Raw genomic sequence first — 15,000 nt, 5'->3', positions numbered from 1 at the left:
CTTTTTTTCTCCATCCCCTTTATCATCATCTTCCCTTCTCTATCCTCCCCTCTCCCCTACCCCTTCCTCCCTCCCTCGTACCCCCTCCTCTCCCCCTTCACTTCCTCCCTTCATTCTTCTCCCTTCATTCTCCTCCCTTCATTCTCCTCCCTTCATTCTTCTCCCTTCCCCTTCCCTCCCTTCACTTCCTCCCTTCATTCTTCTCCCTTCCCCTTCCCTCCCTTCATTCTTCTCCCTTCATTCTTCTCCCTTCCCTTCCCTCCCTTCCCTTCCTCCCTTCATTCTTCTCCCTTCCCCTTCCCTCCCCTTTACCCATTATCTCTTCCTCTCCTTCCTCCTCACACGCCGATGGTGATGACTTGGCCTTTTTTGGAAAAAGCGGAGAAAAAGTTTTTTTTTTTTTTTTCAAAAATAACCGACGCTTATCGACCCTTTCCTATCTTTGCCTTTTCCTTCTTTGCTCTTTTTTTTTTGTCTTCTCTCTATTTTTCTTTTTTTTTTCTTTTTTTTTTTTTTTTATTCTCTTTTCTTCTCCTTCTCTTTCATTCGTTTGCTTCTTGAAATTTTTCACTTTCACCTCGTTTATTCTAAAATTCCTTTTCTTCTCCGTCTCTCCATATTCACTTTCTTCCTTCTACCTTGCTTACTTATTTTTATCCTTCTCTCTTTTCCTTCATTTATCTATTTTTTCCTCCATCTATTCATCGTCAGACGCGCCAAGAAACACACGCGATGGATGCCAAGATTGTTGTTATTCCGCTTAATCTATTAAATATATTTTTGTGTATATTTCTATTTCATTCTTTTCTCCTCTTCCTGCTCCTTCCTTTTATTTTTGTTATTATCCTTCTCTCTTCTTTCTTCATTTGTCGTCGTTTTCCTGCTCTTCATTTTTTTTCTTTCTTTCCTTATCACTTCTAGCTATTTTAAATATCCTTTTCTTCTTCTCCTTTCTCCTTCTCCTTTCTCCTTCTCCTTTCTCCTTCTCCTCCTCCTCCTCCTTCTCCTTCTCCTTTCTCCTTTCTCCTTCTCCTCTTTCTCCTTCTCCTCTTTCTTCTTTCTCCTCTTTCTCCTTCTTCCTCTTTCTCCTTCTCCTTCTCCTTCTCCTTCTTTTTCTCCTCCTTCTCCTTCTTCTCCTCCTTCTTCTCCTCCTCCTTCCTTCTCCTTCCTCCTCCTCCTCCTCCTCCTCCTTATCCCCATACCCTTTTCTCCTCCTCCCCCACCCCTTTTCCCCCCTCCCCTTCCCTCCTCCCCTTCCCCCTCCCCCCCGCCGTGTTGGCAGCGCAATGCCCTATCCAATTAGAGTACATCATTTGCCCCGCGGAGTGAAGTGACGCCGGAGCCGCGAAGCCTAGGAAAATACGGTGACAATTCACCCCCTCCCCCCTCCTCTCCCCTCTTCTGCGACTCGAGGGGGTGGGGAGGGGGGGGGAGCTTGGCTGGTGATGACTTATCCCATTCCTTGATGGTGATGACTTACGCTCTGCCCTGGAGGGGGTGATGACACCTTTAGCTCTCTCTCTCTCTCTCTTTTTGAATTCCCCCTCCCTCCCTCTCCTTCCCCCTCCTCTTTTACATCATCCCCCCTACCCTTTCCCTCGTGCCTCCCCCAGTCCCCCTCTATTTGTGAGAGTGAGGGAGGACTCATGGTGTTGTGTGAGGGTGAAATGATCGTTTTTTTTCTGCTGGAGGCGCGTGTATACCAGAGGAGTTAATTTTGGGTTCAATTTCAAACAGAATGTAGACATAACACGGACGTAAGTCATACATACATACACATATAGGACACACACACACACATACACACACACACACATACATACATACATACATACAGACAGACAGACACGCACGCACACACACACACAAAGGAAGACACGTACACAGCGTTCACACCCCGACATATGGTTCGCATACATACCCGCGCTAACCGAGTGTGTCGGACGGAACTATATCGGGGAAGCGACGAAGATGGGGAGGGAAGGGAAGAGGGGAGAGGGGAGGGAAGGGAAGAGGGGAGAGGGGGAGAAGAGGGGGAGAGGGGAGGGAGAGGGAAAGAGGAGGAGAAAGAGGGAAGGGGTTAACACATGTGACACGAAGGTGTGACTATGAGTTCTGGTGTTGTTACGAAAATACCCCTCCTCTCCCTCCCTCCTTTCCTCTTTCTCTCCTTCCCCTTCCTCCCTCCTTCCACTTTCCCCCCCATCTCCCTTCCCCTTTCTTCACCCCTTTGCCCCTTCGCCCTTACCCCTCCCCCCACCACCCTCCAACTATCCAAATTCATTACAACTGTTTTATTCATCTATCGCTAAGTCTGTAAATTTATTCAATAGTCTATACCATCATTTACCATTTATTTTCCCTCTCTTTTTCCCTCTCTCTCCCTTCCTCCCCCCCCTCTCTCGCTCTCTTCTCTCTCTCTCTTCTCTCTCCCTCTCTCTCTCTCTTCTCTCTCCCTCTCTCTCCCTCCCTCCCTCCTTCCCTCCTTCCCTCCTTCCCTCCCTCCCTCCCTCCCTCTCCCTCTCTCTCTCTCAGATGTCAAGAGGGAGGCAAGGGAGGCGATGCAGGATTAATACTTGACACAAAATTATTTCTGCAAGTCAAGTGCCCAATCTCTCTAAATATATACACATACATACATTAACAGCGCAGATACGTGGATATATATGAATAGGATATGTGTGATAAATATGAGTTATTGACCCGTTTCATGTACGTATTTCGTGTAAGTTAAGATTAAGAATAATTTTATATACGTACGTGTGGGTTTTTGTAAAAAAAAAAATTCTATAGACGGAATTTCTCTACCTTTCCCCTCTCCCTTTCCCTCGCCCCCTACTGCGCCCACCTTGTCGTCCAGCGGAGCCCACCGACGCCGAAACCCACGCCCACCTATCTCCTTCAAAACCCACGCCGCCTTTGCCCACCGCCGCTCGAACCCACCTTTCTATCTCCTTCAAAATCCCTCCGCCGCGCCACCTATCCACAGCTGCCGAACCCACCCCGACCAAAAACCCCACCTCGCTATCACAAACCCACCGCCGCCCACCCTTCCTCTCTCTCTCTCTCTCCCTCTCTCTCCCCCTTCCCCCTCCCTCCTTCCCTCCCTGCCCGCCCACCTCACCCACCTCACCCACCGCGCCCACGCCCAATTAACGCCCTCCTGGGACCACGCGGGCGCCAGGCGTGAAATACTACTCCCAGTTTCCATTAATGTCGGACCCGGCAAAGACATAAATATCTGCAGAGAAGCCGAACGGGAGAATTTGAATACTAACCTCCGAATTCCGCGCGAGAGAAAATAAACCTTTCTTTTATGATTAGAATTCGAACATCTCTTTAGGGGGACCTGACGTTTATATCTAGATTAAGTGGATGTTCTCATTGGCGAGGATGCCGGAAATGGTGTTCTTACTAACGAGTGATAACCGCATTCCGAAGCCAATCTCCACGCACACGGACAAGGCGGACGTATTCGCCAAGCGGAGCCCGCGAACACAAACGAAATATTCACACACAAAAAAAAGGAAAAACAAATGAAATATTCACCAAAACGCCCTCGCAAAGCACACATACGAAAAAAAGGAAAACAAAACAAAAAACGGAAAAAAATGGAGGCATTGCAGACGGCCTGACAACGGACAGGACGATAAGTAACTAGAATTTGAGACAAAAATATTTGACCCAGCTGTACGCCGCCACAAACCAAAACATGGCCTCTGTCTTTCTTTTTTTTTCCCGCGATCTCTCCCTCCTCTATTTTGGTCCTAACCGAGTTGTCTCCTATTTCGTACACTTATCTTTGACACTATCACTTTCGCAATTACTAAAATACATATCAAAACAAACGAAAAAAATAAAAACGTTTGTAATATAAATTTCTCTTTTGCTGTAAATCCAGAGACATCATAGGTGTGGAATAGCGTGCGCACGCACGCGCGCGCACACACACACACACACACACACACACACACACACACACACACACACACACACACACACACACACCACACACACACCGCACACACGCACCCCACACCGCACACACACACACACACACACACATATATATGTGCGACCTAACAACAACACTTTTCACATTGTATTTATCTGATAATTAATTTGTCGGATCAAAGGCCATTTACATGAAAAATATACCTTTATCGAGGGGAAAAATATGAACGTCAGGCCAACATACACGCGCATACGCATACAAAGTTCGGGGCAATCCCACATTATTACACACATCACATACATACAGCTCATACGAACAGCACTGCATATATCTATATACATGAAGTATGAGTATGAGTGTATATTGCAAAGACATAGAGACAAAGACATAGCCAGATAGACAATGAGAGAGAGAGAGAGAGAGAGAGAGAGAGAGAGAGAGAGAGAGAGAGAGAGAGAAAGAGAGAGAGAGAGAGAAGAGAGAGAGAGAGAGAGAGAGAGAGAGAGAGAGAGAGAGAGAGAGAGAGAGAGAGAGAGAGAGAGAGAGAGAGAGAGAGAGAGAGAGAGAGACTGAAAGTGAGAGAGAGATGGATACGTGGATACAGATCCACAGACAACCTTGGATAATGAGTGTAGCATCCCTGGCTCCCCCTCCCAAGCCGCTCCCACACATTAAGGGAACCCTAAAGACAAGAAAAACAAGCGAAAAGCGAAAACAAAACACAACAAAAAGAAGGAATGTGTCTCATCTCTCCCTCTTCCCTCTCTCCTTCTTCCCTCTCCTCTCTCCCTCCTCCCCTTCTACCTCCTCCCCTCCCCCCGTACCTCTTCTTCCCCCTCGGGCGCGACTCTACATAAGTTTTCAGGGGGGGGAGGAGCCAAGGGGGGTTAGGGATGATGGGGAAGGGTTGGGGGGGAGGAGGGGGAAGGAGAAAGAGGGGGGAGGGGGAAGGAGAAAGAGGGGGGGAGGGGGATGTGGTACACTGGTGGCATAGTTGGCGGCGTGTGGATGGGGCGCAGGTATGTGGCGTATGTGGTATGTTGGGCGAGTAAGCTGCCCATCTTCCCTTCTAACCCCATTTCCCCCTTAACTAACATGACATTCCCCCCCCCTTCCCCTTCCCCTCGTCCATTCCCCTTCTTTTCCCCTCACAGCCTTCCCAGGGTTATCCTTCTCTCTACCCTCTTCATCTTACAAGGAAACGCGCACGCACGCACACACACACACACACACACGCACACAACACAACACAACACAATACACACGCACACGCACACGCACACACACACACACACGCCAATCTATAAAATTAATATATCATTTCCCCCCACTTCACTTGGAAATAGTACACTAAACCACAAATAATAATGACTGTTAATGGAAACGGTAATAATTCATACATACTATAACGAACAACACCATAACACTAACTTAAGATTACCTGCATAAGATTTAGTAACACCAAAAGTAATAATACTGACATACTATTTGTAACACTATTAGTAATAGTAATGGAGGCTACTGGTGCTACAAATACTAATACTAATACTAAAATGCTACCTCTACTATTATTGATAACAATGCCAACAACTATAATAATTTATAATGAAAATCACAACAATATTAGTAACAATGGTAGTAATAATAATGATAATAGTAATAAAGAAAGTTATAGAGGTTGTAATAGTAATTGTAGTAGTAATAGTAATTGTACTAGTAATAGTAATAATAATAATAGTAGTAATAGTAATAGTAATATAGTAATAGTAATAGTAATAATTATAATAATTATAATAATAATAATAGTAGGAGTAGTAGTAATAACGATGATAATAACAATAACAGAAACTTAAGGAAAGAGAAAGAAAGTGAAGGAGAACGAAAGAGAAATAGCGAGATAAAAAAAAAGAAGGAAAGAACACGAAAAAGAAAAGGATGGAAAAAGCGAGAGAAAGATAAAATATGCGACAGGATGAGAAAAAAAATGGGAGGGAGGAAGATAAGGAGGAGCAATAGACAAGAAAGGAAGGGGGAGGGAGGAAAGAGAATGCACGATAGGCAGAAACAGAAAAATGGAGGAAGACGGAACGAACGATAGACAGAGAGAGAGAAAGATGGTGCAAGACAGAACGAACGATAGACAGAGAGAGAAAAATGGAGGAAAACACACTGAAAGAGAGACAGAAGACAAAGAGACGGAAACAACACAGAATAAGCGATAGCCAGAAACGGAGAGAAAGAGAAAAATGGGAGGAAAAACAAGAGAGAGAGAATGATCAACAGACAGACAGACAGCGAAAGAGGAGAACAAGAGAAGGAAGAGAGAGAGAGAGAGGGGAGCGAAAAGCCTATTCTTTGTGCGGCAGACGAGTCCTAACCCGAGGCCACGGCTGTTCTCCAACACTTTCGGATTCATTAAACAGAGCGCTCGGGACAAGGCTTGGCGAAATATCCACTTTTGTTTCCTCCAGACAAAAGCGGGCTCGGAGGTGGATGGACGCGCGACGAGGGAGAGGGGGGAGGGGAGGGGGAGGGAGAGGAGGGAGGGGAGGGAGGGAGGAAGAGGAGGAGGAAAATGATACAACAGGAGAGAAAAAAGGATATGGGTTTCTCCTCCTCCTCCTCCTCCTGAACCTCCTCCTCCTCCTCTTGAACCTCCTCCTCCTCTTGAACCTCCTCCTGCTCCTCAACCTCCTCCTCCTCAACCTCAACCTCCTCCTCAACCTCAACCTCCTCCTCAACCTCAACCTCCTCCTCGACCTCAACCTTCAGTTCCGTGGGACGCCTTCATCGCGCTCGGAGGGGCGAGGCAGGCGACGGCGCCCGGGACCCCGAGGTGAGGGAGAGGGAAGATGGGGAAGATGGGGAAGATGGTGGAGAATGGGAAGAAGGAGAGGAAGAAGAGGGAGGAGAAAAAGCGGGGTAGAAAAAAGTAGACGAGAAGGCCACGAGACGAGAGAAGATTGATATTAGTATAAAAAAAAAAAAAAAAATTATATATATATATATATATATATATATATATATATATATATATATACACATTCTGAGAGAGAGAGAGAGAGAGAGAGAGAGAGGAGAGAGAGAGAGAGAGGACGGCCAAATTAACCCGTCGTCTTCCTTCCCTCATACCTCCTTAAATGAAGAAGCTGAACCCCCTCCCCCTCCCCCCTTCCCACCAACACCCCACCCCCGGCCACCCTATGCCCCCTATCTTCCCCCTACTCCCCCTCCCTTCCCCCTCCTCACCCCCCCTCCTTAAAACCTAACCTGCATTCCTTCACTCACAAGCAAGTCCCCCCCACCCCACCCCCCACCCCACCCCACCCCCCTTTCACAGTCCCGCAAACTTACTTTACAGCTTCACTAAGTCCTCAACCCCCCCACCCCACCCCCACCTAACCCCAACCCCCCTACCCCACCCTACCCCCTCCCTGGTTCCCTATTTTACCGAGTGCTTCAATTTGTGACGCTACTTTTATGCCCGCGCTGACAATGCTGTTAATTACATTATCTGGCCTAATATATGTATATGCTAATAGTGCGAGAAGGGGAGGAGTAATGGGTGGAGATGGTGGGTGGATGGGTGGGGGGGTGATAGGAGGAAGATGAGGAGGAAGAGGAGGAGGAAGAGGAGGAGGGAAGAAGAAGACGAAGAGGAGGAGGAAGAAGCGGAAGAGGAGGAAGAGGGGTGGTGGTGGTGGTGGTGGAGGAGAAGGAGAAGGAGGAGGAGGAGGAGGAGAAAGAGAAAGAAGAGGAAGAAGAAATGAAGCAATAAGAAGAAAGAGGGAAGGCGGTTAAGACAAAAGAGGGGAACAGAGAGAAAGGAGAAGGACAATAAAACCGGAGCAAAAGTATAAGGAAACAAGGTATAAGGCGTATTGAATCGTCTTACTGTTTTCTCCTGTTTTTTTTTTTAAAGATCCATAGCAACTGTATCAGTCAATTCACCCCCCACCCTTCCAAATTTTCCTTCAGGACAAAATACTATCAGAATCATCAATTGCAATGATCATCTCACTATATCACATGCCACGCATTACATACTAACTAAAAAAAAAGAGAAAAAAGAGAGAGAGAGAAAAAAAAGGTATCTCATATACTTCAAAATACCAATTTTTCAAGGGAGAATAATATTAAAATGATGATTTCATATTAAACCTGAGGATAATGGTGGTTATTCTTTAGTCTCACGAGAGGAAAATGAGACGATTAAAAAAAAAATCTCAAAACTCACCATCAATTTCATGCTTTAACCTCGCAATCCTGCAACATTGCAATGCACGGTCTCCATGCGCTACACGAATGCACTACTAAAACTAGTCTTTGAAAAACAAAGAGAGAAAAGTATCATTACTCGATCCTGGTATTTGGTTACCAACGGAAGAAAAAACGAAACGAAAGAAAGAAAACGAAAGAAAAATAGATTTAAAAAAATGACGAAAAAAAATTACGAACTCAGACACAAAAAACGAAAAAAAAATTGGAAATCGAAATTTTAAAAAAATCAACACAAACCATGAGAGAAAAAAGAAGAAGAAAAGAACAAGAACAAAATAAGAAAGAAATAAGAACGAAAGAGAAACGAGGAAGAAATCGGCAAACAACGTTAAATAAAAAAAAATAATAGTTAACAGGCTAACAGGCCAATATGCACGGAGGTTGGACGACGGGTAAAAAAGGGGAAAGGAAGATGGGGAGACGAAAAGGGAGATGAAGGAGAAATGGGGAGTGGAAGGGGGGGATGGAAGGGAGATGGAGGAGGAGGGAGGAAGATGGGGAAGGAGGGAGGAAGACGGGGGAGGGAGAGATATGGAAGAGGAGGCAGGGAGATGGAGGAGGAGGAAAGATGGATGAAGTAAGGGAGATGGAAGAGGAAGGGAGATAGGGAGAGGAATGAGATATGGAAGCGGGGGGGGGGGGGAGAATGATGAGGGGGGGAAAACAGCCGAGAAAGGAGGAAAATCATAGAAAAAAAACTAACCTTACCGTCGCCATGGCACGCTCTAAGGGGACTCCTCTGCCACAGCGCGGCCTCGATGGCGAAGGAGGGCAAAGGGGGCAAAGGGGGCAAAGGGGGTAAAGGGGACAAAGGGGGCAAAGGGGGACAAAGGGGGCAAAGGGGGCAAAGGGGGCAAAGGGGGCACAATCCATCCAGAAACGAGCAGCGGGGACATGAAGCTCGGGGAGGTAAAAAAAAAAAAAAAAAAAAATCAATATCAAAATTGATGGGGACAGAGGCCATCGGGGCCTCGGTGGAGGGGGGGGGGCACGGGGAAAAGGGGAAGAGGAATAGAGAGAGAGAGAAAAAGGGAGGGGGAGGGGAGGGGGGTCACCACGCTGCCTACACGGGGGGGGGGGGGCCACTTCGATATAAATAATCAGAACTTGCTTGCCAGCGTGGAGCTCAAACTCAGGGGGCAAACCGACCCTTGACCCCCTGAACTTTGACCTTTGACCCGCGAACCCCTGACATGTCCTGCCCCTCCCACAACAACGCTGGTGCCCGTGTGACCTCGTGTGACCTTGCTTACAGAACAGGACGAAAAGGAAAAAAAAAAAGGTGTGTGTAGCAATTGAAACTGCAAACACTCCCCCCCCCCCTACGTAATGCCTGCAAGCGATCGCAAGCAGGTCAGTAAACATCAAGGGTTGTGGGAAAAGGCGAGGAGGGAAGGACGGGAATAGAGGAAGAAGAGGAAAGGGGGGAAAAGGGATGATTAGGAGAAGGAAAATTGGAAAAAAGGAGAGGGATAGAGGAATAGGAAGAGGAGGAGAGGGGGGGGGATAATTAGGGAAAGGACGAGGAGGGAAGGAGAGGGATAGAGGAAGAAGAAAGAAAATGGGATAATTAGGAGAAGGAAAATTTAAAAGGGGAGGGACAGAGGTAGAAGAAGAAGAGGGGGGGGGGGAGACAATTAAGAAAAGAAAAGAAAAAATCGGTTACGAGAAACTTTTTTTAAAAGAATAAACCAATACCTACGATGTTAAATCATCACTACATCGACAACAACGAACAAGAACCAAAAAAACAACAAACAAAACAAAAAAAAACGAACCAAAAAAAAAAAAACGAAACAAAAACAAAAACACCAACATCATCCATCAATCAATCCTTTATCATCATCATCATCATCACCAACGGAACAACATTTCAAAACAAACAAACACCAAACAAGAACAGCGCCAAGGGCAGTCACACAACAGAGAGGGGCAGGCAGAGAGAGAACTGGAGGACCCCTACCTTCGAACTCGTGAAAAAGGCGAGAGTGAAGTCCAGCTGGGCTCTTCTTACCTGTGGGGGGGAGGGGGAGAAAAGAGGGGGGATGGTTAGTTAGGTCTTAGCAGATGAGGGTTGTGTGTGTATATATAGCAATAGTAAGATGGTAATAATGATGCTAATAATAATAATATCAATAACAATAATAGTAGTAGTAGTAGTAGTAGTTGTAGTAGTAGTAGTAATACTAATAATATTAACAGTAATAATAATAACAGTAATAATAAGAACTGTAATAATAATAATAATAATAATAATAATAATAATAATAATAATAATAATAATAATAATAATAATAATAATAATAATAATAATAATAATAATAACAATGACATTGACAATAACAATAACAGTAACAGTAATACATTATAATGATAACAACAACAACACACATTTCCCAAGGTGGACTTAAGGTTAGGTTTGTGTTCTAACAAAGAAGGTAAAAAAAAAAGACAATAATAATAACAATATCAACATCTTTACCAAAGTGGGCCTAATAAAGACGAGTTTCTTGTATAATAATTACGTAACAATATGGGGAAATGAATGAATTGAGAATAAGAGACTAACTTCTGATAAGAGTCATATAAACACCTACTTTAATTTCTCTGTTCCCCTTTGTGTTCATTTCCATACTATGCCGTGAATAAGTAAATGAAATAAAATGTAAAAATCAGCCTCAAACTCGGCCCTCTCACACGGTAACAATCTTCCCCAAAGTCGCCTGCCCTTAACCCAAGCTCCGCAACATGCCTCCCATAAACCCGGTCTCGCCCCTTCATAAACAAAGTGGCATCGGCTCGACCAGCGGATAACCAGGCAGGTGTGGGTGCCAGGTGTGCCACGTCGCCCATACGCTACATTTCTGTCCAGTGGCACTCCTTCGAAGGGCCCTTCCCTTCGCCTCGTTTCTCCTCTCTCCTATCCTCTCCTCTCCTCTCTCCTCTCCCTCCCGCCCTGCACGCACGCGGCCCCCGTCAGTCTCGGCAAAGGAAAAAGGATCTTTCCACCAGGGTTGAGGACCGGCCGGAGAAATTATCCTCGGCAAGACGGCTTTCCTCCCGCGCGTGGGAAGGCGATCAATCCCGCCCCATTAGCCCGGGTCGAGCGGCCGGATCGAGCGCGAACGGCTGCCGTTGCTTCCGCGCCGAAAGACGTTCCCGCGGCGTCTCGAGGGAACCGCCGCTGAGGAAGGAGCTTGGCGTGGCGACCCTTTCTTCCCCCCCCCCCTCCGACCCGCGCCCTTCGGGACTCGAGCAAGGGGAGCCAAGTCGCGAGGAGATCGAAGCGGGTCTTTGTAATCATGGGTCGGGGCACGGGGCGCGGGGCATGCGGCACCCTGGCGGAGGAGAGCGCGGCGCCCTCCTGCCCGGCCGCACCAGGATCCTCTGGCCCGCCGTCCGAGCGTACCTGCTGCCTCTGCCCGCCGGGGGAGGTGCCAGCCAATCAGATTTATGGATGCCAGCTGACAGCCAATCGGGCTTATGGATGAGTCGGCTGGACCAATGGGAGAGACTGTCAGGTGCAGGGGGTGGGGCCGGGGCATTATGGGGGCGTGGCTTGTTGCAAGGCTGGGTCAGGCGGGCACTGCAAGCTGCAACACACCGCTGGCGCCACCACACTGCCAACTCTCGCACCACGACCCTCCACGACCCTCCGTCACCTCCAACACCTCCTCCAACACTCGCCGCCGCCACCACCAGGCCGTCGCCACCACGTTGCACCATGCAATACGGCACTCGGGAGGCCCTCGGCATGCCTCGCCCGGGCCACGCCGCCGTCGCGCCCCTTTAGTTGGGGGCATCGAGGCGCTGACGAACCTGCCCTCCCGCCGCCCCTCCTACCCCGTCTCCTGCCCCTTCTCCTGCCCCTGTCCCCTGCCCTCTGCCTTCCCCTGGCCCACACCATGCAACACTGAGCGACACGACCACACGCCAGCCCCTCCCCAGCCCGTCATGACCGCATGACGACGCAGACGACGCAGACGACTCCACGACCTCGCTGGCTGCCGCGTCGTGAGAGCCGCGCCGTGGCCGACCTTCCGTTGCCGATAACGAGGTCATTTTTTGCGTCTTTGTTCCGCCTCCTGGCAGTGTTTCATAACAAAGAAAACAACGACACAGTGTTATTGTAAATTTATGGTGCGTTGCTTCTGAGGATTCATGACGATGACGATGACGATGATGATGATGATGACGATGATGATGACAATGAATGGTGATGATGATCACCATCACATTACTCGCCCTTATGATGATAATAATAGTAATAGTAAAAGTAATGATGATGATGATGATAATAATAATAATAATAATAATAATAATAATAATAATAATAATAATAATGATAATAATAATAACAAACACAACAACAACAACAACAACAACAACAATAATAATAATAATAATAACAATAATAACTATAACTACACAACATCAATCAAAATAACAATAATAATATTAACAATGTTATCACTAAGAATTAATAATAATAATAATAATAATAATAATAATAATAATAATAATAATAATAAAACAATAGAAAAAAATAATATTGATAATAATTATATTGATATAATAATAATATTATTATTATTCATAATATTAACAATGTTAATAGCATAAATAATAGTAATCACCAATATCATCTTAATTGCAATATTAATAAAACAATCACTAACAATAATAATGGTAGCAATAACAGTAACAATAACAACAATAACAATAATAAGAACAATAGTAATAATAATAATAGTGATAACGATAATGATGATAATGAAAATTATAACAAAAAAAATAACAACAACAATAAAATAGAAATAAAAATAACAATAATAATAAAAATAAAAACAATAAAAAAATAATAAAAATAATAATAACAATAATAAAAATAAAATAATAATAATACAACAATAATAATTATTATTAAAATCATTATTATTTTTATTACTATTACATTATCATCTTTATGATAGTTATAATACTAATATCACTACCATTATTGATAATAAAAATAACAATAGCAAGAAAAACAATAACAATAGTAATAATAGGAATGAGAATAATAAGAATAAAAACGATAAGGATAAAAAATAATAAAAATAAGAATAAGAATAATGTCAATAATAGCATTAATTATAATAATACGATAATGAAATGGTAAAATAACAATGATAATAATAAAATAAATAATAAAATAATAATAAAATAATAATAATAACACTAATAATGGTATAGTAATAGTGATGATTATTAGCATTACTATCTCATCATCAATATTATCATAAATATTACTATTATAAAAGTTAAAATAATAATAATAATAATTGTTATAATTATCACTGTTGTCATCATCATCATCATCATCATTATATTTTTCATTATCATTATCATTATTACTATTATCTTCATCATTATCATTATTATGCCTATCATCATTGTTTATTATCCTTATCATTGTCGTCATCAATGCATCATTATCTTCATCTTAATATCATCACTATAAAAAATATTATCATTATCATTATCATCATCATATATTATCATTATCACTATCATAATCATTATTATCATTGTTATTATTACTATTACCATTATCATTATTATCAATATAATCATGATATTTATATGATGGCAATTGCAATGATAATGATAATAACAAAAATAATAACAAAATAATAACACTAATAACAATAACAAAAATAGTTTTAATAATAATAATTATTATTATTATTATTATTATCAATATTATTATTATTATTATTATTATTATTATTATTATTATTATTATTATCAATATTATTATTATTATTATCATTTTATTATCATCATTATCATCATTACTATAATAATATTAACAGCACAAAAAGAGAATATTATAAATAAATGATTATATTCTAACCATATCATAAAAACACACATACAATCATACAATACATACACACACACACACACACACACACACACACATTACATATTTATACATGCATACATACATGTAAACACAGGCACACACACACAGTCCCCCCACGCCCGCACGCCCGCCCCGCGCCCCCCTCCGCCGCCCACCCCCCGGCCGCGCATTCCCCATTCGCGTCACGTCCCGCTTCCTCCGCCGACACCGCCGCCGCCTCCAGGTCCTCGCTCGTTAGGATGCGTCGCCCGTTGCCAATTAATTACAAACGGTGCTGTTATCAGAGGGAGTTACCAATCTGGGCGCGCGGGCGAGGGGCGGGCGGACCGACGGCGGCTCCTGAAGGCCAGGCGGACCCGGTCTCCTCCGGCAGGGACACCTTCGATGGACGCCGCCCTCGCCCGCTCGTCCGCCGCCCTCACGCCCTCGCGGCCCAGTTGCTCCACCGCCCCTTGGGGAGGCTTCTCTGAGGGCTCCTAGGGAGGAGGGTGGGGAGGGTTATCGAAATAGTTGTTATCATCATCATCATCATCTCTTTTAGTTCTTCCTCCTCCTATTCTTCCCCCTATTCTTCTTCCTCTCCTTCTTCTGATCGAGGGGAAGGGGGAAGGGGGGCAGGGGATGTGACAGGGAGGGGGAGATGCATTGGGGACCTGCGGAAGTACGGTCCACAGCCAGTCTATAGACTTGACCAAACCCTCGAGGCTTAAGGACTCCCATTAAACCCACCTGAATCCACCCTTTACACTTCACCTGTGACATCCTTCGCCTCTGCCCTCCCCTCCTCCCACCTCCCTTCTGGCACCCCTCATTCGTCCCCCTCCCCCCCTCCCCTCCTTCGGACCCCGACGGC

At 44.6% G+C, this 15,000-nt stretch overlaps 1 protein-coding gene across 1 annotated transcript in view; it reads right to left on the bottom strand.

Moving 5' to 3' along the window:
• Positions 1-10,869, bottom strand: part of LOC119568075 (homeobox protein homothorax-like) — a 242,735-nt gene extending 231,866 nt beyond the window's left edge. The window contains exons 1-2 of the mRNA XM_037916475.1: positions 10,806-10,869; positions 10,200-10,250 (exon numbers count right to left, since the gene is read on the bottom strand). Of these exons, the coding sequence (XP_037772403.1) occupies positions 10,200-10,250; positions 10,806-10,869 (115 nt within the window). The remainder of the gene's footprint in view (positions 1-10,199; positions 10,251-10,805) is intronic.
• Positions 10,870-15,000: the final 4,131 nt, after the last annotated feature.

The sequence above is a fragment of the Penaeus monodon genome, chromosome 43 (assembly GCF_015228065.2).
Source record: "Penaeus monodon isolate SGIC_2016 chromosome 43, NSTDA_Pmon_1, whole genome shotgun sequence".
NCBI classification, from domain to species: Eukaryota; Metazoa; Arthropoda; class Malacostraca; order Decapoda; family Penaeidae; genus Penaeus; species Penaeus monodon.
This window is presented reverse-complemented; position numbering and strand designations above follow the sequence as displayed.